This window comes from Danio rerio, chromosome 2 (genome assembly GCF_049306965.1).
Source record: "Danio rerio strain Tuebingen ecotype United States chromosome 2, GRCz12tu, whole genome shotgun sequence".
NCBI lineage: Eukaryota > Metazoa > Chordata > Actinopteri > Cypriniformes > Danionidae > Danio > Danio rerio.
In genome coordinates this window covers 45,316,708-45,339,148 of record NC_133177.1, presented here as the reverse complement: position 1 = coordinate 45,339,148, position 22,441 = coordinate 45,316,708, and the positions used below count along the sequence as shown (strand labels likewise).

At 37.6% G+C, this 22,441-nt stretch overlaps 2 protein-coding genes and 1 long non-coding RNA gene across 3 annotated transcripts; 1 reads left to right on the top strand and 2 right to left on the bottom strand.

Moving 5' to 3' along the window:
• Nucleotides 1-2,483: 2,483 nt before the first annotated feature.
• Nucleotides 2,484-8,682, bottom strand: LOC570079 (E3 ubiquitin/ISG15 ligase TRIM25-like). Its single transcript, XM_009298734.5, has 6 exons — nt 7,385-8,682; nt 7,060-7,146; nt 6,623-6,856; nt 6,373-6,526; nt 6,171-6,230; nt 2,484-3,109 (listed from the first exon to the last, which is right to left on the bottom strand). Exons 1-6 carry the CDS (start codon nt 7,937-7,939, stop codon nt 2,583-2,585), a joined length of 1,617 nt encoding a protein of 538 aa, XP_009297009.2. The 5' UTR covers nt 7,940-8,682; the 3' UTR covers nt 2,484-2,582.
• A 919-nt stretch (nt 8,683-9,601) lies between these two features.
• LOC570163 (E3 ubiquitin/ISG15 ligase TRIM25) lies at nt 9,602-21,505 on the bottom strand. Its single transcript, XM_003197931.7, has 6 exons — nt 20,782-21,505; nt 20,427-20,513; nt 18,927-19,160; nt 18,681-18,834; nt 18,481-18,543; nt 9,602-14,317 (listed from the first exon to the last, which is right to left on the bottom strand). Exons 1-6 carry the CDS (start codon nt 21,373-21,375, stop codon nt 13,788-13,790), a joined length of 1,662 nt encoding a protein of 553 aa, XP_003197979.2. The 5' UTR covers nt 21,376-21,505; the 3' UTR covers nt 9,602-13,787.
• On the top strand, nt 11,546-21,586 carry LOC141378658 (uncharacterized). Its single transcript, XR_012393659.1, has 3 exons — nt 11,546-11,776; nt 18,717-19,262; nt 20,365-21,586. It is a non-coding gene; the product is annotated as an uncharacterized lncRNA (long non-coding RNA).
• Nucleotides 21,587-22,441: the final 855 nt, after the last annotated feature.

The window sequence follows — 22,441 nt, the reverse complement described above, 5'->3', positions numbered from 1 at the left end:
TCAATTTATGTTTGAAATTTTACTGCAAATGTCACATCCACAACGCTGGAATTGCTCAGTTGCTGGTTTTTGGAAATAAACTCTTGACATATAACCTCCTAATCAGTGGTGTAGTCCTAAAAAAAAAAAAAAAAAGGTGGCGTACTATTACCCACCCAGCCCATTTTTAAAAGTGGGCAAAGAAAAGACGAAAATTAAGGCTTATTTGATTCATTAGCAATAAATTTATTCAACATAAGTTACCTGTAACTATTGACTTCAACAGAAGGAAAAAACAAATACTATGGAAGTCAATGGTTACAGGTTTCCAGCTTTAACAGAATAAAAAATAAACAAAGCCGCTTGGAAGAAGTAGGTGAGAGCGGGGCACAAAGTAACACTTTTTTTGTTTTGGCAAAATAATGAACAAAGTAACGGGGTTAGTTGTAACATCCTTACAAAGGCAGATTTCACACAGTTAATTTAATTTCTGTTTACTTTAAATAGGCACTTTTACTATAAATTGGCTCATTTCTTTTTTTATTCCACACAGCACAGTGTTTATTTTTGTATTGGATAAACACATTTGGATTTATTTGGATTATTATCCATTATTATGCAATGCATTTATTTCCATTATTAGCAATAAAATATATTTATTTTTGTCTATTAAAAAAAAATTTCTATAAATTTTTTTTTTTAAACATTTTCAACGTTACATTCAAAATTAAAAAAATATTTTGTTAGTTTAGTTGGTGTCCAACAGGGTGTGGCTTAATTGTGACACCCTGTTATATCTAACCCCGCTGTGACCTGTTTTCCTGAAAAACTGGATAGTAGTCACTGTTTTTTTTTTTTTTTTTTTTTTTTTACATCTCTCAAAATGGTTTCATCTTTAATGAAACTTCCTAGAAAACGGTGATCACTACAATATAAGATTTTAGGTTCATACTTTCACTGATTTTGAAAACCTCTGAAGCATGCCATGATCAACCCTGAGCAAATACCCTAAAACTCTGTGTTACATTTAACCCTGCTTACTTTGTGCCCCACGCTCCCCTAAAGGTTGAGTAGATGATGACAATTTTCATTTCTTTGGGTGCACTATCCATTTAAAAAGGAAACATTTCAACAAATTTGTTTATTTTAAAGCAAGTAGCTAATAGTTTAATCCTGTTCAATGATTAATGGCTAGCTAATAGTGCCCTAACAGACCCTGAGATAGGCTTTAAAGAGGACTGAGGGAATGTTTTATTGTACAGTTCACGAGGTGATTACTAAACTTTTAGGGGGGCTGAATAGAAATATAAGGGGGCTAAAGCGATGCCCATGTTGTTTTATCATTGTACCTGAATGTTTCAGCAAACATTCATTTAGATGACTGAGTTTTCGAAAAACTCTCATGAAATTTTTGCACAGCTGCTGCGGTCGTCAGGGGGCGGGGAATGGCGCAATTTTAAAAAATGTAAAAAAACCAAACAAACAAACATTTGGTATAGAGTTAAAGGGCACACGAATACACATAAGTTTTGGAAGTTTAATCAGCAAAACAATCGAGTATACCGAGGGTATACGCAATTATTGATCCTCAGAACAGAAGTCGTATAGTCTAATACACAAACGGCTCATGGAAACAAGCAGGCATACGGAGTCGGCATAGCCCCGACTACACCACTGCTCCCAATGCTGTATAATCTGAGTTGGCTGTTTTTGACAGGTCTGTGAAGACTGAAGAGTTGTTTTATTAAACATTTGTTTCATATATTGTCCCCCAGGCAGACATCTTTTCTCTTCATTAACTAAACTGCTTAACAGATCATAAAACACTTAACAAATATACAAATAACTCATAACATGAGCATCTTTTCCTTAATCAGGACGAACAGCACTGATGGCTGTACCCAACATAAACAACAATGGTGGGGTCAAACTTCAGCAAGTGGTGTCACCATGGTGCGGCTTCTGACGTCATAAGCCTGCGCAATCCTATGCTCAGTTTGGCCAGCCCCGCGCTGAAGTCCTACATTCCCAGACAAACAAATAGGCAAAGACAATGGGTGTGTGTAAGTCAGGGGTGTCCAAACTCGGTCCTGGAGGGCCGGTGTCCTGTACAGTTTAGCTCCAACTTCATTTACCACACCTGCCTGGAGGTTTCTACACCTAGAAATAGCTTGATTAGCTGGTTCAGGTGTGTTTAATTAGGGTTGGAACTAAAATTTGCAGGACACCGGTCCTCCAGGACCAAGTTTGGACACCCCTGGTGTAGGTGTATGCTCTGTGCAACTGGGGGAAAGATGGAAATGTGGAGGAAATGACTGGATGCTGGTGAGATGGTGCATGCACTCAACATCCACAGCTGACGGAGGAAAAAAATAAAAGTAAGTGGTGATGTGTGTATGTATGGGTTGTGTACCAGTACAGCTGTCAGAGATGAATGTAATATTAAAAAGTTAATCCAAATGTACTGTGTGGGGCTGCACGATGTGGGAAAAACCAAACATTGCAATATTTTATTATTCTTTAATCAATATTATAATAGTCACTGCAAAATTTTAAACCATTCAATCAGGTAGCTCTAACAGATAAACACTAAATGTGTAATGTTATGCTTGATCACACAGTTTTACTCGTGATTGCTTGTAAACCCCAAACCCAGGGTAGAGCGGCTGAGTGAATGTGGTGTGGACCCTGTAAATGAGGCTCATTGTCTCAGAGACGCTGTAGAAGGACAGAGTTCCCGCACTGTGATCAACATACACTCCTATTCTACACAGGCTGGATACTATTGGCAGTTTAGACTCTTGGTTATTGTGCCTGAAATAACATCGGGAGTCAGAGCAGTACAAACTCCAGGACTGATTATTACGTCCAAATCTACACTCACTTTTCCGTTCCTTCCTGCTCATGCTCTGGTATGACACTGATGTTTCTATACAACCTCTCCACTCAACCTCCCAGTAACAGCGTCCGCACACTCTCTCTCTGCACATCACCTGACAGGAACCATCAAATCTGTCTGGATGATCAGGATATGGCTGAACATGTTGCAACCTAGTCGCCACTTTGTTCCCCTCAGACAGCCTAAGATATTTATAAGCTGTGTTGGAGTCTAGTGTCAACTGCTGGTAATCTGGAAATCCAAAAGAAAAAAGGACATTAACTTTTTGCCACGTTTTCATCAGTAAAACGTAATCAAAGGTCACACCTGACACAAAGAAAAAATTTGGCCACACTTTATTTTGATGGTCCGTTTGGTGAATTTGCATTACATCGCATCTACATGCCAAATAATTCTCAATAGATTATAAGTAGACTGTTAGGTAAGGGTTAGGGTTAGTGTAAGTTGACATGTACTTGGAAAGTTTCTTATAGTCAGTTCAATGTCTGTTGAAGGAGCAGTATCAACGTATTAAAGAACCATCAAAGACAGTCTCCTAATAATCAACTAGACCATCAAAATAAAGTGTTACCAAAATGTTTTGTCTTTTTTAATGTAACATTCTTTCTAAAGAGTTACTTGGTAAGCCTAAATCTTTACTTTTAGAAACTTAAATTGTCAATTGACCTGTCATTGGCAAAATGTTGGTTAAATCCAATTCTGTTAATTATACTGGAAAAACAATCTGCAATTTTATGGTTTATTTCCAGCCTTAAATAAACTGAAAAAAAAACAGCCGTTAAATTACAGAAATTCACTGTAAAATAACAGCTGTTAAATTACAGAAATTTACCCAAAAATAACAGCCATTAAATTGCAGAAATTTACTGTAAAATAACAGTTGTTGAATTGCAGAAATTTACTGTAAAATAACAGTAGTTGAATTACAGAAATTCACTGTAAAATAACAGCCGTTAAATTGCAGAAATTTACTGTAAAATAACAGTTGTTGAATTGCAGAAATTTACTGTAAAATAACAGTAGTTGAATTACAGATATTTACTGTAAAATAACAGCCGTTGAATTGCAGAAATTTACTGTAAAGTAACAGCCGTTGAATTACAGAAATTTACTGTAAAATAACAGCCGTTAAATTACAGAAATTTACCCAAAAATAACAGCCGTTAAATTGCAGAAATTTACTGTAAAATAACAGTTGTTGAATTGCAGAAATTTACTGTAAAATAACAGTAGTTGAATTACAGAAATTCACTGTAAAATAACAGCCGTTAAATTGCAGAAATTTACTGTAAAATAACAGTTGTTGAATTGCAGAAATTTACTGTAAAATAACAGTAGTTGAATTACAGATATTTACTGTAAAATAACAGCCGTTGAATTGCAGAAATTTACTGTAAAGTAACAGCCGTTGAATTACAGAAATTTATTGTAAAGTAACAGCCGTTGAATTACAGAAATTTGCTGTAAAGAAACAGCCGTTGAATTACAGAAATTTACTGTAAAATAACAGTAGTTGAATTACAGAAATTCACTGTAAAATAACAGCCATTAAATTGCAGAAATTTACTGTAAAATAACAGTTGTTGAATTGCAGAAATTTACTGTAAAATAACAGTAGTTGAATTACAGATATTTACTGTAAAATAACAGCCGTTGAATTGCAGAAATTTACTGTAAAGTAACAGCCGTTGAATTACAGAAATTTACTGTAAAGTAACAGCCGTTAAATTACAGAAATTTGCTGTAAAGAAACAGCCGTTGAATTACAGAAATTTACTGTAAAGTAACAGCCATTAAATTACAGAAATTCACTGTAAAATAACAGCCGTTAAATTACAGAAATTTACCCAAAAATAACAGCCGTTAAATTGCAGAAATTTACTGTAAAATAACAGTTGTTGAATTGCAGAAATTTACTGTAAAATAACAGTAGTTGAATTACAGAAATTCACTGTAAAATAACAGCCGTTAAATTGCAGAAATTTACTGTAAAATAACAGTTGTTGAATTGCAGAAATTTACTGTAAAATAACAGTAGTTGAATTACAGATATTTACTGTAAAATAACAGCCGTTGAATTGCAGAAATTTACTGTAAAGTAACAGCCGTTGAATTACAGAAATTTGCTGTAAAGAAACAGCCGTTGAATTACAGAAATTCACTGTAAAATAACAGGTTGAATTACAGAAATTTAATGTAAAATAACAGTAGTTGAATTACAGAAATTTACTGTAAAGTAACAGCCGTTGAATTACAGAAATTTACTGTAAAGTAACAGCCGTTAAATTACAGAAATTCACTGTAAAATAACAGCCGTTAAATTACAGAAATTTACCCAAAAATAACAGCCGTTAAATTGCAGAAATTTACTGTGAAATAACAGTTGTTGAATTGCAGAAATTCACTGTAAAATAACAGGTTGAATTACAGAAATTTACTGTAAAATAACAGTTGTTGAATTACAGAAATTTACTGTAAAATAACAGCCGTTAAATTACAGAAATTCACTGTAAAATAACAGCCGTTAGATTACAGAAATTTACCCAAAAATAACAACCGTTAAATTGCAGAAATTTACTGTAAAATAACAGTTGTTGAATTGCAGAAATTTACTGTAAAATAACAGGTTGAATTACAGAAATTTACTGTAAAATAACAGTAGTTGAATTACAGAAATTTACTGTAAAATAACAGTAGTTGAATTACAGAAATTTACTGTAAAATAACAGCCGTTGAATTACAGAAATTTACTGTGAAATAACAGCCGTTGAATTACAGAAATTTACTGTAAAGCAACAGCCGTTGAATTACATAAATTTACTGTAAAATAACAGTTGTTGGATTATAGAAATTTCTGGTAAAATAACAGAGGTCCGTTATTTTATGGTAAATTTATGTAATTTAAAAGACGTTATTTTATTTGTTTTTTTTTCTGGCACCCCAGCTGCCTGAAATAAACCGGAAAATTACAAACTATTTTTAGTGTACTTAATTTTAAGTATGCCTACCACATACAAACTGTATATTACACATTAACTCAGAAAGAATATTTTAAGACCAGTTTAACTAAAAGAATTGTATAGGGTTAATAAAGAATTCTGCAAACCGTGACTAGATGAAATTATTATGAATGCAAGTTATCATTACTCCTCACTGTGCACTGAATAAAACAAATGACTGAATAATCTGAACCATCAACATTCATAAACGAACCAGTCCTTAAAATACCTTCTTCTCTATGGCTTCTCTTTATGTCTGTGTGCTTGTTTATTAAAAGAAAAAAGAGACTTACATTGTAGGAACTCATTCCTGCTCTCATGTTCAGCGGTGGGAATCACACTGATGTGTCTCACTAAGAAACCAACATGTTCAATGTCACATTTTTATGTCTCATTCATCTGTAAATTTAGGCAGTGTGTTGTGGGATTATATTTTTTATATTATATTCAAAATATTAAAATTTCTGAGAGAAAATTGTTGCTTCAAGACTTTACCTGTGTGAAATATGTTTTCTTTCTCTTCTTTCAAAGCCTGCTGCAGTTTCTCTTTCAGCTGAGAGACCAACATTAGCAAATCATCAAAAGAAAGACAAGAACTGATGCTGGAGAAGTCTGTAGATGCAGGAAGAACAGAGAGAGACTGGAAACTCTACACAGACAAAGACACAACAACAGAAATATCAGAAAATCAGATACCTACATATTATACCTCAACACAATGAACTGGTTGTCAGATCTTTGTTACCTGGAGGAAATGAATGTTATGGTCTGTGTGTGAAAGCTGCTCCAGCTCAGCGTCTCTCCTCTTTAGATCATCAATCTCCTGCTCCAGTTTCTTCAGTCGTCCTTCAGCTCCACTCACTGCAGCCTTTTCCTGATCTCTGATCATTTGTGTCACCTCTGAGTGGGTTCTCTCGATGGAGCATATGAGCTCAGTAAAGATCCTCTCGGTGTCCTCCACTGCGGCCTGTGCAGAGCGCTGTTAGGACACAGAGAGAAGCAGCAGAATCAGTCATTCACTCAGCTCTTACTGCTGCCTTATAACCTGTTCCTCACAGTGGCCTCAGTGGGACTCAAAGTGCTACAGCACTGGGCTCCTCACTGACCGACTGCAGGACAGTCCTAACTAAGTTTCCAACAGCTCCTCCAGGAGCCAGTAGTTGATATTTGCTCAAATCTCACCTTGTGAGTCTCTACAGCCGCTCTCAGCTCCTCACACTCCTTCTGTTTCTCCTCCACTTTCTGCTGAAGTTTCTGTTTAAAATGTTTCTGTAAAACAGATAAATTACAGTAAACCACAGATGTATATAAAACTAAATGATGACACAAAAGCTTTAGAAACACAAAGGTATAAATACAAATCTGTCATATCGCACTTTTATGATAAATACATTTGATCTATTCACATCTCCATTAAAAAGGTGACTGAAGCTGTTGTGTGTTCTCATACAGTCAAAAATATTGCAATGACAGTTTTAAAAAGCTTATCAAAAAGAAACAAGCTTACCTGTTTCTCTGCTCTCTCTTCAGCTGGTAACACAGTTTCATGGGTTTTGTGTTCATTCATCAAACACAAAATGCAAATACAGCGCTGGTCAGTTCTGCAGTACATTTCTAGCAGTCTGTCATGTTGAGGGCAGATCATCTCCTGCAGTCGTCCAGTGGCATCAGTCACTTTGTGTCGCTTTCTAGAGTGAAATTCCTCATGACTTTCAAAGTGAGTCTGACAGTAAGATTCCAGACACACCAGACAAGACTTCACAGCTTTATTTTTGTCTCCAGTACAAATGTCACACTCCACAGATTCAGAGTTATGCTGAGCAGGACGAGCAGCTTCATCCAGCATGGTGTTTTTCCCTAAAGCAGGTCTTGGAGAGAAGGTATGTCTGCACTGAGGGCAGCTGTAGACTCCCTTCTTCTCATCCTGATCCCAGCAGCCTGAAATACAGCTCATACAGTAACTGTGTCCACAGGGAATGGCCACTGGATCCTTCAGTAGATCCAGACAGATTAAACAGCTGAACTGATCCTCCTGAGCCAAAGAAACACTGGATTCTGCCATTTTACTGCACAAATATGAATTCAACAGCTCACCAATGGCATGTTCCTAGTTTAGTAACAATGAAAAAGAAAGCAAAAAGGGGAAAGCCACCAAGTAAAGCCCGCGCAAACGGAAAAGGTAACGAGTTTCTTTTTTGACTGAGCTGAAGGTAGCGTCTATCAGACAAAGTGTGTAACAGATCACTCATCTCTGCATTGTCAAATATACAAAAAACATACATTCATATAATTATTTATTTGTAGTTAATATAAATACTCATCACTATGGTGATATTCACAATATTTATATTTATTAATTAATCTATAACCATTTTTAATATAATGTAGCATGCTAGAAAAGTTATAGTTCCTGTGTTATATGTTTGTGTGTGATTATGAGGTGTAATGTAGGGATTTAAGGGGCGTGATTATGGGAAAAAGTGAGTCTGCGCACTCCAGAGAGGGGGATTTCCAAAAGGGGAAAAACAGATCTTTTTTGAGAGAGCCGGTTGATGCTGTTCCAGCAATGTATTACTCATCTGTCTACAATGTGCAAAAGTTTATTAAAAGATAAGTTTGAACTGTTAAATGCTTTTTGGCCTTCTTCAGTCTGTTACAATAATTTTTACATATATTATAGGCACCACGGTGGCTCAGTGGTTATAACTATTGCACTGTCACCTCACAGTAAGAAGAGTAATTTAATTATAAGTAAATACCTCACAGTATAACTATCTGTTGGGTCATTTAATATCCTTTCTGTTTGAATATGTAGTTTACTGTTGTCAACTTTACTAACTGGCAAGTGGAAAAATAAAAAGATCATATTTATAATTTAACAAACTAAGTATGACTAGTTTGCATGTGTACATTTCAGAAATTCAGAGTCAGCTTCTTATTTGACAGTCAGCAACTTCCGGCGATCTCCATCTATGCGAGCGACAGCAACCTTTGGCGACCAGGTGGGCGTGTCAAGCGGCACAACAAAGTTGAGAATCCTTCAACTTTATCTTGAGCGTCAGCCAATAGGAGCACCAGTAGAGCTCACGTAAGTCTCTCAGCTCACTCAGAGGCCGGTTGTATAATCAATGCTAGTCTAAATGAAGTAAAAGAGAGAGAGCAGAGACTAACACTAGCTGCACCTCAGAACAGAGCTCAATAATATTCATGACCATTCCAAATATGGTCAAACCATAGCTTCTGATTCTCTAGGGGAAGATTCTGGGGTTATAATTGAGCATATTTTACAATTACAACCTGTTACACACCAGCTATGTAGATATCAGAGAACAACTTAAACCAATGAACTCTATGGCACCTTTAAGAATCTTGATATATTCAACATGAAATACACAAACGCAGAAACAGATGCACTAAATGCACAGGATAATTTGTTGTTTAGCGAATTTATGATCTAAAATTATGATCCCAAATTATTTTACTGTTATTTTACTTACTATAACTATATAAGCTGTAATTAGAAATTACACATTTGCCACAAGTCATAGAATAAATTGTTGTCTCCCGGGTTGTTTTTCTGACAGTTTACAGTGTCTCAAAATCTATTATTCTTAGCTGTTATGAGTTATCAATGTTGTAGTAAACATGCAGATCATTCAATATTAGGAAAGTAAACTGTTTTGCTTACAGTACTGATAAATCCACTACAAAGAATGAATATATACATTTTCATTAAAATTTTATTATAAATGAGCAAATAGTCAATAAAAAAACAAGGCAAATTTATTTTCTTCTAATACACACCATATGTCTGATTTACATGTTTTCTACTCTGTAAAAAATATATAAACAATAAGTCCAGACAGCACGTTTTTAGTTCATTGTAACTTGTTAAACTAATGCCGAAATTAGACTGCATGATTTTAGCCCCGTTTTTGACTCGCCGACAGGTTTTAAGAAATCGCAGACAAATGCCTGAAATCACAGGCAAATCGGTCCTTGTGAACGCGAGTGACAATCCCACAGTGTGAACTGTTAAAGACGTGATTTGAAAGAATCGCTGATGAGTCATTAACGCTCGTGAGATATTTGGCATGCTAAAAATCTGGAGCTGTTTGCGATTCAAATCATGCCATGTAAATTGAGTTCTGATTAAAAATAACATCCGCGATCACCTACAGCCAATGAGAGAGCAGCATCCACTAGCGTAGGTATCTGCAGGCCAGCTGGAGCTTGGGGGAAAAGTAAAAAAAAATTATTTTGCTGGAGCTATTTTGTCTGTTGTGAGCAATATTACAACTGGGTCGAAAAAGAAATAAAGTTGAGGAGAAATTGTTAATTCCCTTCAAACCCAGGTAAGCAAATATGTACATTTTCTACCTTTAAAGGCTTCTTTCTCGTTATGTAGTTAATAACAAAAGATATACGACGTGTGTGTGATTGTGAGACGTAGTTTGGACGAAGTTGTCGCTGATTCTTCCTATTGTAAATTCATGCAATGTGAAAGTCCCTGTTGCCGATCCATATTGTAGTGTAAACAAAGCAGTGACAAAACGCAAGCCCAGATAGTCATGCAGTGTAAAATCATCTGTGACACGACTACTTTGAAAATCATGCAGTCTGAACTCAGCATTAGTTAATTATGTACTTAATTTAATAACTTAATTTCATACATTACGCGAACAGTTTTAAGTCAGTTTAACATAATATAAGTTCAATGAACTCACAAGATTAAAAATTTAACGCAACCAGGATTTGTTTACAGTGTAACAATCTTTTCTTTAGTCTTGTATAGACACGTTTAAACGGCAGCGGAGAATGAGTGAATATGATCATCCATTCATTTTCACTAGTAACAACAACAATAGCAAAAAGAATGACCATACCTCACATGAATCATTGTTCAACCTCTGAAAGACATCAGTAAAGAGCTTATAAAAACACATCACATAACATTACATTTACATCAAGCAATACATTCAAAGAGCTCCTATACCCAAAACAGTGCAGTATGTGGACAACAGAGCTGCACATTTCAAGAGAAACTGAGAATAAAAGTTTGTTTGAAAAACGCACTTGTACACAGCACCTTATAACAATATACAATGCAATACTTTCTCCATTCGCATTTGTGCACAGCACCGTATAACCTGAATATTTATAACAAATCTGTACATACAATTCAACATCCTTGACTAACTGCATCTCTGTTTAATGTTTATTGCATTTCTTTTCCCCATATTTATTTTGTGTTGTCACTTGTCACTTTATGTACACTGAAAGCTTCTGTAGCCAAAACAAACTCATTGTGTGTGTGTGAAGCACACACAGCAATAACACTAAAACTGATTCTAGAGATCACAATTCTCACATGGTGCTAAAATAGACAGCAAGACAGAAAAATAAATACATTTTTAAGAACAATTCAGTTTATACAGCTGTTAAAGGTGCAGTAGGGGATTGTCTTCAGAAACATTTTTTGTTGTGCTGGTTGAAAGTCTCTTCACAGTTCAATAGTGATGATTACAGTAAATGATCTAAATGTATTTATATATGTTTTTTTATTTTGGGTAAGGCATAAAGATAAAAAATGTTCATCCAATTAAATAGAGTCGGACAGACATCTCTCATTTTTCCGATAAATAACTCAAACTATCAGTTAACAAATGCCGATTTGGGCTTGTGCACATCTCTGGTCACACATATCCGCCATTAGCGTGTGCATGTCTGATGCGATTGCACGTCTAGATGAGCGACAAGTGCATGCGAGACTGTCAGTTGCGGCAAAATCAAATGCTGAATTGAAACTTTTTAAACTCCTGAATCAGTATTGGAGTTACTTTTGCACGCTGGAGGAAGGAAGACACCACACCATGGCTGAAGTATTTCTGTTTGAGAGGTAATGTTCTGTTTTAAAGCTATATTAGTCACACAGAGCTGATGCAGAGTGTATTGCGTTATGAATGGGTTCTATGCAGACGTGTTGTTCAGCCACTAAAATCTCCCGGTGGAAGCTAGATGTGACTATTTTTAGTTTCATAAGTAAGCTTTTACAGCATCGATGATGTAGATTATATTCAGTTTAACAACAAAACATCAGTACACAGCACTATTCTGCCTAGCCTGCTTGCTGAGCTGAAGTTGCTTTTATGTTCACATTGGGTTATTTCTGAACAACGACAGCCTGTGACGTGCTCCCGATATTGTTTACCGCTACTCTTAATATTCAGTTTAAAATAGCATGTAAGTGTGGCTTAGTTATAAGCGAAATTCCTGCAAGCCGCCCGGCCAACCAGTACATACACTTACAACTGGCGAATGAACTGGGTTGTCTGCTGTGGTGGGCGCGCTCGTGGTTTCAAAAGACGTGGCTTTGAAACACAGTCCCTCCCTTCCGTCCAAAGCTAATATGCTATCCGATTAGCATTTTGGCAGATCACCTACTGCACCTTTAAGTTCAATGTCTTTTAATCTTGGTTTGAAAGAAAGATTCAGTGTATCATTCATAAAGATCTCACTTAGAGTATAAAGTATTTTTGAACAAATGCACCCCTGTTTGCTGCCACTTGCATATTACTGATACAATCTTCAAGCTCTATTTTGAACACTTGTAAGGTAAAAAAAAAACCATGGGATGTTGCATTTTGGTGGAAATGAAACGGGTTAACGTCATACCAACGTCAGAGTCTAACGTCAGACAGATAATACATTTTGGTCACTTTCCAATGCAACCTAAAAACAACCAAATATCAACGTCTAATGATGTTACAGCTTGACGTTGTTGTAACATGGGTTAATTCTGAAAACGTAGCCCTATAAATGTTTCTGGATATCGTGAATTATGTAGCCAGAAGTACAAATGGCTGCACTGAATTTTTTAAATACACGCTACGGGGCAGTATGACACCATTCCTTTCCGCGGATACTAGCTGACCGCTTATCTCTGGATGGTTTTCCCCGCTGTTATTAGGTTATCCAGTTAGTTCACCATGTGTGATGGTGGACTTGAGACGCAGAGAGAAGATGACGACGACGACAGGGTTTGAGTCCAGGGAAAAACGGTTCCAGAAAGCAGGTAAGAAAAAAACAGAAGTCAAAAAATAAAATAAACGAGTAAATAACAAGATGAGAATGTGGTAAAACATGGTAAAAATCAGATGAGGGCTTTTCTTTTTCTGAACTGCTTTTTAAATTTGTTAGTTGGGTTCAGGGAGTTGGGTGGGTCAGTCGATCGGTCAGTCAGTCATTCAGTCAGTCAAACATTCAGTCGACAGCGGCCTCTGGTGGATTTACGCGAGAACAGCAGGCACAAATAACAGTCGCGAGAGATATTTGAGATCTCTCATGGATTCACGAAAACAAAAACGGCAAAAAACAGTAGCTCCTGGCACGTATTTGGCGGTCTCCAGACATGTATATAGAAGTATGTAATCAGAATGAGCCTTTGTTGGATGTTACCACTATGACAGCTGTTGGATTTTGGTTGTCATACCTGATGAATGTCAGTATTTGACGTCAATATGACGTTGGGTTGGAGATGTTGGCTCGACATTGGATTGTGGTCATTTATCGACGTAACCTAAAAACAACCAAATATCAACAGCATTTGATGTCGGTATTGGACATTAAAATAACATACATTGAATTTTGGTCACCTGAGATCACAACCTTAGTCTAACCTACTATTAAAGTCTTATGACGTTGTGTGCCTGCTGGGATGACACTTCATAACTATACATGACAACTGCTCTCTGTTAGAGCTCAAATCAGATTTGAACGAACACTGTGATCATACTTGTCAAATGTTTAATAGATATGCAAATTGCTGTCATTTGAGAGATAGCAGTGTTTTAACAATTAATCAAGCAGCTCTAATAAAAAAAGCACCTAATATGCAAAAGGTCTGTCCGTTATGCTTTATCACACAATTTTACTTCAGAACACTTGTACACTTCAAACCCAGGGTAGAGCGGCTGAGTGAATGTGGTGTGGACTCTGTGAATGAGGCTCATTGTGTCAGAGACACTGTAGAAGGACAAAGCTCCTGCACTGTGATCCACATAAACACCTATTCTAGATGAGCTGGACACTATTGGGAGCTCAGTCCCCTCGTTATTGTGCCTGAATAAACATCTGGTGTCAGAACAGTACAAACTCCAAGACTGATCATTACATCCAAAAACACATTCATTTCCCCATCCTTTTCTGCTGATGGTTTTGTATGACACGGATACACACACTCCTCTGCCACTCCACTCAACCTCCCAGTAACAGCGTCCAGACACACTCTCTGTACACAATACCTGACCAAAACGATCAAATCTGTCAGGATGATTAGGATACCGCAGAGCATATCTTAACCTGGTCGCCACTCTGTTCCCCTCAGACAGCCTCAGGGATTTATAAGCTGTGTCTGAGTCCAGTGTCAGCTGCTGGTAATCTGGAAACCATTAAAACAGCAGATTAACTTGCTTTCATCCGTTTTTCATCAGTGAAATCACGTAATGCCTTCAATTTAATATAAAAAAGACATAAAGAAAAGCTTTTTGTCGTTTTAATTTACCATGAATGAATTTAAGTAACATTATCTGCTAATTTTAAGTATGTCTACAACATTTACACGTATTCTGAAAAAATAGTTTTTCAGTTCAACTACTTCAGCTAGATTACATTTTTAGCAATGTCAATTATTTCTCATTGTTTACTGAATAAATCAAATGACTGAAATGGATTCATCAATATTGAAGGCATAGATTTTCTGCTAAACGCATATTTTGAAGAATGTTGTTATTTTTAAACTGTAAAAACTGACATACATTGTAAGAAACAAACACATCATTCTTTAAAATATCTTCTTTCTTTAACAGAAGAAATAAACACAAACTGTCTGGTCACAGTTGCATAATATATCAACACACAGCAGATGGAAACACTAAAGAAACACGTAGAAACACACAAGAAACGAGAAAGGATATTAAGAAGCACCCAGAGGCCGGACAAGGAAAATTGAAAAACTAGGAATCTAAGGCCCCGTTTATACTAGTGCGTTTTAGTTTGAAAACGCACAAGTTTTGCTACGGTTACGCCATCCGTCCACACTACGCCGGAGTTCTCGAGCGCCGAAAACGGAGCGTTTCGAAAACGCTGTAGAGGCCGTTTTCATTCTGAAACGCTGCTGCTCCGTCTCAGTGTGGATGGGGAAAGACGGAGACATCTGAAAACGGAGGCGGGGCTGCAAACGTTCGCCTATCTGATTGGGGCTTTTCCTCAATATTTAGTAGCCCACACACAGTTCAGTCTCGCATCCTCTTCTTGTAAGTTCAGACTTCGCAAGTTTGATCAAGGCTGCAGTCTCCCCCTTCTCAGTTTGATATGGAAAACATACCGAGGACACGGGTAAATCTTCAAAGGGAACAGTGTACTTTATAACCTCATTCACATCCCCCTGGCTTCGTTGTTTCACTTTCTCAACAATAAAATGTAAACATGATTTAAGGAACTGCCTATTTTCTTTTTAATATTAGCAACTTAACAGACAGCAGACATGTTGAGGCGTCGTGCTGCCTGAGCGTCGTCTTCACTGTGTGGATATTTATAACAAAACGGAGCCGATAACAACTGCCTCCTTTCAATTTCAGTGAAAATACGAAACACACCCTCTCTTTTGCTGAATATCAGTTTTAATAAACGATAATTATAAAAGTATAACATACAATAAGTTTATACATTGTAGGAAATAAAGGCAAGCGATCAATCAATGTACCTGGATTAATCATTAACTTATCTTTGCGCTTAACCAAAACATGTTACCCGTGAACAAGTAACTTAATAGATTCCAATGACCAAAGTCAGGGAATTGGCCTATGTCGTTAGATAAAGACAACAACATGAATGAAATATCACGTTCAGCAAATATAGTGAGATTAGATCCAGCGGGAGATGCTTGATGAGCAGTCCGACAAGCAGAGCTCTCATCTGGGTAGAAATGCTTGAGCGCTTGCCCGAGAGTGTGAGTGTGTGGTCACGTGATGTGCGTTTTCAGCGTTTTGGTGTGGACGGAGAGCTGTTCAGAAACGCTGGGTAAAACGCGAGTGTGGACGCAGATCGTTTTCATTCTACAACGCCGTTTTAAAACTAAAACGCACTAGTGTAAACGGGGCCTAAATGCACAATGACATAATGAGGGGCACCTGTAACTAATAAAAACTGGTGATGGTGGGAAGAGAGACAAAGGAATCACATGATCTAAAGCTGTGGTCACACAAGAGCAGGGGTGGCCAACCCTGTTCCAGGAGAGCCACCTTCCTGCAGATTTCAGTTGCAACCCGTATTAAACACACCTGCCTGTAATTATCATGTGGTGTTCAGGTCCTAATTAATTAGTTCAGGTGTGTTTGATATGGGTTGCAACTGAAATCTGCAAGAAGGTGGCTCTCCAGGAACAGGGTTGGCCACCCCTGCACTAGAGTTTGAGCATGCTAAATTTTGTAGTAAAGCACTGCGAAAAGGGGTGGGATTAAACAAGATGATTAGACATTTAAAAAAGCAAGCGATATGTCCATGTTTAAAATTTCTGTCCAGAGAGGTCATGTTTTGATCCTCGATTGGTCTCACGCAATTATGTGAAGAAATTTCGCAGGTCAGAGTTCACCAAGCATGAACCTTCCAATGCAGTGAACTTTGAAACTTGTCACACAAGCTTGCGTTTCCGGTCTGACGCATTTGTGTGTGTGCATGAATCGAAGTCTATGGGGAGGAAAGTGCAGTGTGACCGCAGCTTAACACACATGACCGGAAACACAGAGGGTTCCATTTGTAAGGGTTCATCCCTATACCACAGGGCTGCTCAACCCTGTTCCCGTAGATCTACCTTCCTGTAAAGTTCAGCTGCAACCCTGAACAAACACACCTGAACCAATTAAATAGGACCAGAACAACACTTTATAATTACTGGCAGGTGTGTTTGATATGGGTTGCAACTGAAAACTGCAGGAAGGTAGATCTTCAGGAATAGGATTAAGCACTCCTGCTTACGCATGGGACGATAACCGTGGTTTGGAAAAGTCAAGGTTTTGCTACACCGTCTCTGAGGTATGAGTATTTTTATTAATGTTTTTTTTTTTAGGACAGCAGTATCACTAGTAGAAAATATATCCAAAGTCTGAAATTCTGTTGTACAGCGCTGCGAAAAGGGGCGGGATTAAACAAGATTATTAGACATTAAAAAAAGCGAGCGATTGCTTCATGTTTTATATTTCTGTCCAGAGAGGTCTTGTTTTGATCCTTGATTGGTCTCACGCAGTCAAGTGACGTGATTTCGCAGGTCAGAGTTCACCAAGCTTGAACTTTGCAACGAACTGCGAAACTTAACTCATGACCCTGCGTTTCCAGTCTGACGCATTTGCGTATGTATGAACGAAAGTCTATGGGAAGAAAAGTCAAGTGTGCCCGCAGCTTAACCCTGTTTCTGGAGATCTACCTTCCTGCAGATTTCAGTTGCAATCCTGACCAAACACACCTGCATGTAATTATCAAGTGCTTCAGGTGCTAATTAATTGGTTCAGGTGTGTTTGATCAGGGTTGGAGCTGGTTGGTGACGCCTACTCTGAAGGGATTAGAGCAGGGATGTCAAACTCAATTTCTGGAGGGCCGCAGCTCTGCATAGTTTAGTTCCAACCCTAATTAAACACACCTGATCAAACTAATTGAGTCCTTCAAGCTTGTTTGAAACATACAGGGTAAGCTGCGGTCACACTGGACTTTTCTCCCCAATGACTTCCATTCATATGCACGCATATGCATCAGACCGGAAACTCAAGGTCATGCGTCAAGTTTCGCAGATCGCTGCGTTGGAAAGTTCAAGCTTGGTGAACTCTGACCTGCGGAATCGCATCACTTGACTGCGTGAGAACAATCAAAGATCCAAACATGACCTTTCTGTACAGAAATGTTAAATATGGACCAATCGCTTGCTTTTTTTAATGTCTAATCATCTTTTTTAATCCCGCCCCTTTTCACAGCGCCGTATGACAGAATTTTGCGAACTTAAACTGTAGTGTGACCACAGCTTAAGTGTGTTGGAGCAGGGTTGGAACTAAACTGTGCAGGGCTGCGGCCTTCCAGGAATTGAGTTTGACATCCCTGGATTATAGCAGAGACGAGGCCTTCTGAATTGAAGTGCAGTTAGAAATGACACTTGACAATATGGCGCCACGATTTTTCATTTCCAAAGTGCCCTTTGGTGGGCAATATACACTGTTTGGAATGCAACGAAAGGTGCTTCTCATTACTTATTTGTGGTCATCAACCCTGGTTATCTTTCACTTTGAACAAATGGTCCAACAGTGGGCGGGAAGAACCAGCTCATTTTATTTCCTCTGAGCCCAAAATGTAATTTTTTGCAGGGTATAATAATTGATCTGATAGGTTTTTTCTAGAGACATAAAACACTTATTTTATATCTTGTCAAAGGCCAAAATTGAAGCCCTTTAATAAACAGACCTGCCATTTTAGTAGGCCTACCTGCTTGTTGTTATCTTCTTTTTATGTCTAGGTTATTGTTTATTAAAATCAAACAAACAAAAAACTATTAAAAGTACTTACACTGTAGAAACTCATTGTTCCTGTTCTGGTATTCAGGGGTGGGAATCACACTGATGCATTCCCCTAAGAAAACCAACAAACATTTTCAGTGTTGCATGATTATATTTATACATTTTACACAGTGTATTTTGGGCTTACATTGTTTATCATGTTCATAATATTGAAACTTCTGACACTGAATTAATGCTTCAATGATTTACTTGTTTGAAATAACTTTTTCATCTCTTCTTTAACAGTCTGCTGCAGTTTCTCTTTCAGCTGAGAAACAGATGTTACCAAATCACCAAAAGAGACATGAGAACTGATGCTGGATGAGTTTGTAGATCCAGGAGGAACAGAAAGAGACTGGAAACTCTACATAGACACAAAAAACAAAACAAGAAGAACATTAAAAAAAATTAGACACCTTAATAAACACAATGTGCTGTTTGTCAGTTCTGTGTTACCTGGAGGAAGTAGATGTCGTTGTCTGTGCATATAAGCTGCTCCAGCTCAGCGTCTCTCCTCCTTAGATCATCAGTCTCCTGCTCCAGTCGCTTCAGTTGTCCTTCAACTCCAGTCACTGCAGCCTTTTCCTGATCTCTGATCATTTGTGTCACCTTTGAGCGGTTTCTCTCTATTAACTGGATGAGCTCATTAAAGATTGCCTCAGTGTTGTCCACTGCTGCCTGTGCAGAGCGCTGTTAGGACACACAGAGAGAAGCAGCAGAATCAGTCAGCTCTTACTGCCTCACACAGCCTGTTCCCCACAGGGGCTTAAGTGGCCCCGTTTACACTAGTGCGTATTAGTTTTAAAACGGCGTTTTAGAATGAAAACGATCCGCGTCCACACTCGCGTTTTACCCAGCGTTTCTGAACTGCTCTCCGTCCACACCAAAACGCTGAAAACGCACATCACGTGACCACACACACACACTTTGGCAATCGCTGGAGCCCATCTACCCAGATGAGAGCTCTGCTAGTCGGACTTCTCATCAAGCATCTCCCGCTGGATCTAATCTCACTATATTTATTAAACGGGATATTTCATTCATCTTGTTGTCTTTATCTAACGACATATTCCCTGACTTTGGTCACTGGAATCTATTACTTGTTCTCAGGTAACGTGTTTTGGCTGAGCGCAAAGATAAGTTAATGATTAATGTAAGCACGTACATTCTGTATATTGACTGATCGCTAGCCTTTATTTCCTATAATGTATAAACTTATTGTATGTTATACTTTTATAATGGCCATTATCGATTATTAAAACTTCAGCAAAAGAGAGGGTGTGTTTCGTATTTTCACTGAAATTGAAAGGAGGCAGTTGTTATCGGCTCCGTTTTGTTATAAATATGCAGACAGTGAAGATGACGCTCATGCAGCACGACGCCTCAACATTTCTGCTGTCTGTTTAGTTGTTAATATTAAAATAAAAATAGGCAGTTCCTTATATCAAGTTTACATTTTATTGTTGAGAAAGTGAAACAACGTAGCCAAGGTGATGTGAATGAAGTTATAAAGTACACTGTTCCCTGTGAAGATTGACGCGTGTCCTCGGTATGTTTTCCATATCAAACTGAGAAGAAGAGATGCAGCCTTGATCAAACTTGCGAAGTCTGAACTTACACGGAGAAGATTCAGGACTGAACTGTGTGTTAGGCTACTTAATATTGAGGAAAAGCCCCAATCAGAGAGGCGAATGTCTGCAGCCCCGCCTCCGTTTTCAGATGTCTCCGTCTTTCCCCACCCACACTGAGACGGAGCTGCAGCGTTTTAGAATGAAAACGGCCTCTACAGCGTTTTCGAAACGCTCCGTTTTCGGCGCTCGAGAACTCCGGCGTAGTGTGGACGGATGGCGTAACCGTAGCAAAACTTATGCGTTTTCAAACTAAAACGCATTAGTGTAAACGGGGCCTTAGTCTCAAACAGCTCCTCCAGCAAGTGATCTTCTGCTCAAAACTCACCTTGTGAGACTTTACAGCAGCTCTCAGCATCTGACACCCCACCTGTCTCTCCTCCATTTTTGGCTTAAGTGTCTCTTTAAAATGTTTCTGAACAGAGAAATTGCAGTAAACCACATATGTATATGAAACTGAACGACTGAAAAGCTTTATACACAATGCAAAAAATACAGATCTGTTCACTGTATTAGTCTTGTAAGATGAATGTTTTTAGATACAATTTTGAAATCAAAATCCTTTTTACAACTCTAATCAATTCATATATCCATTGCAAAGGTGACCGAAGGTGTTCTGGATTAATTCTCATTCAGCCAAAAAATTTGCAATGAAACTGTTTAAAATAAGCAGTTTTTTTTACCTGTTTCTCTGCTCTCTCTTCAGCTGGTAACACAGTTTCATGGGTTTTGTGTTCATTCATCAAGCACAGCATGCAAATACAGCACTGGTCAGTTCTGCAGTACATTTCTAGCAGTCTGTCATGTTTAGAGCAGATCATCTCCTGCAGTCGTCCAGTGGCATCAGTCACTTTGTGTCGCTTTCTAGAGTGAAATTCTTCATGACAATCAAAGTGAGTCTGACAGTAAGATTCCAGACACACCAGACAAGACTTCACAGCTTTATATTTTCTCCCAGAACAAACATCACACTCCACATCTACAGATTCAGAGTAACACTGAGCAGGACGAGCAGCTTGTAGTTTTCTCTTCCTGATATTCTCCACCACTTCAGCCAGCATGGTGTTTTTCCCTAAAGCAGGTCTTTGAGAGAAGGTCTGTCTGCACTGAGGGCAGCTGTAGACTCCCTTCTGCTCATCCTGATCCCAGTAGCCTGAAATACAGCTCATACAGTAACTGTGTCCACAGGGAACGGCCACTGGATCCTTCAGTAGATCCACACAGATTGAACAGTTAAACTGATGCTCCTGAGCCAAAGAAACACTGGATTCTGCCATTTTACTTAACAAAAAAACAGTTTTCCCAAGATAGAAATGATAAAACAAAGCAGGAAGAGCAAAGCCACCAAGTAAAGCCCGCGCAAATAAAAAGAAATCAAGTTTCGCTTTCTTTTCAATGAAGTAGGAGTGTCTAAAAGACTCCTGAAGAAAGGGCTCTCAGATCTGCACATTCATACATAAAACATACATTAATATAATTATTTTTTGTTAATATTTATTGTCAGAATTTTTTATTCATAATATTTAAACTAATTAATTATTTATTGCAAAACAATTAACAAAAAGTGAAATTATGCATAAATGCACGTTAGGCCCATATCAGTTTAACTATCTGCTGCCATCTGCTGGACCTTTTTATCTTTGAATATGGTGAACATGCTTTGTTTTCTCGTTGAAGCTGCAGGACCGGAGACCCAACTGCACGCTCAGACCTGCACGCTCAGACCTGCACCAAACTCGTTACATGAGCAAATGTGGACATGAAAGTAAAAGCATGCGTTAAAATCCATGCTTTTTTATTAAATATAAAACGTTATATTTACACACAAGACGATCACGTAAGTTAGTCATACAAATATCGTTTTTATGGAAATTTACAGTAAATAATTAAACTTTTGTAAGACAGTTAACATCTAACATCCTATCTCACATTATTTCATCGTTGAAATGTATCACTGTTTTTTTATATGATTAATATTATATATATATATATATATATATATATATATATATATATATATATATATATATATATATATATATATGTGTGATACAACTATAACTATATATATAGATCAGTAGACATGCTTCTTCATTTGGCGTCTGGGAGATTTTTTTCATCCCAACATCAAACACAGGTACAGTTCATCCAAAAATTTAAATTTCATTTAATTTCATTTGTTGAACACTGAAGATTTGTTTTAAGAAATCTGAAAACCTGTAACCATTGACTTCTATAGTACAAAAAACAAATGCTATGGAATTCAGTGGTTACAGGTTGCCAGCTTTCTCCAAAATATCTTCTTTTGAAGGGCACTACGTGTACTCAAACTATGTACTGTTG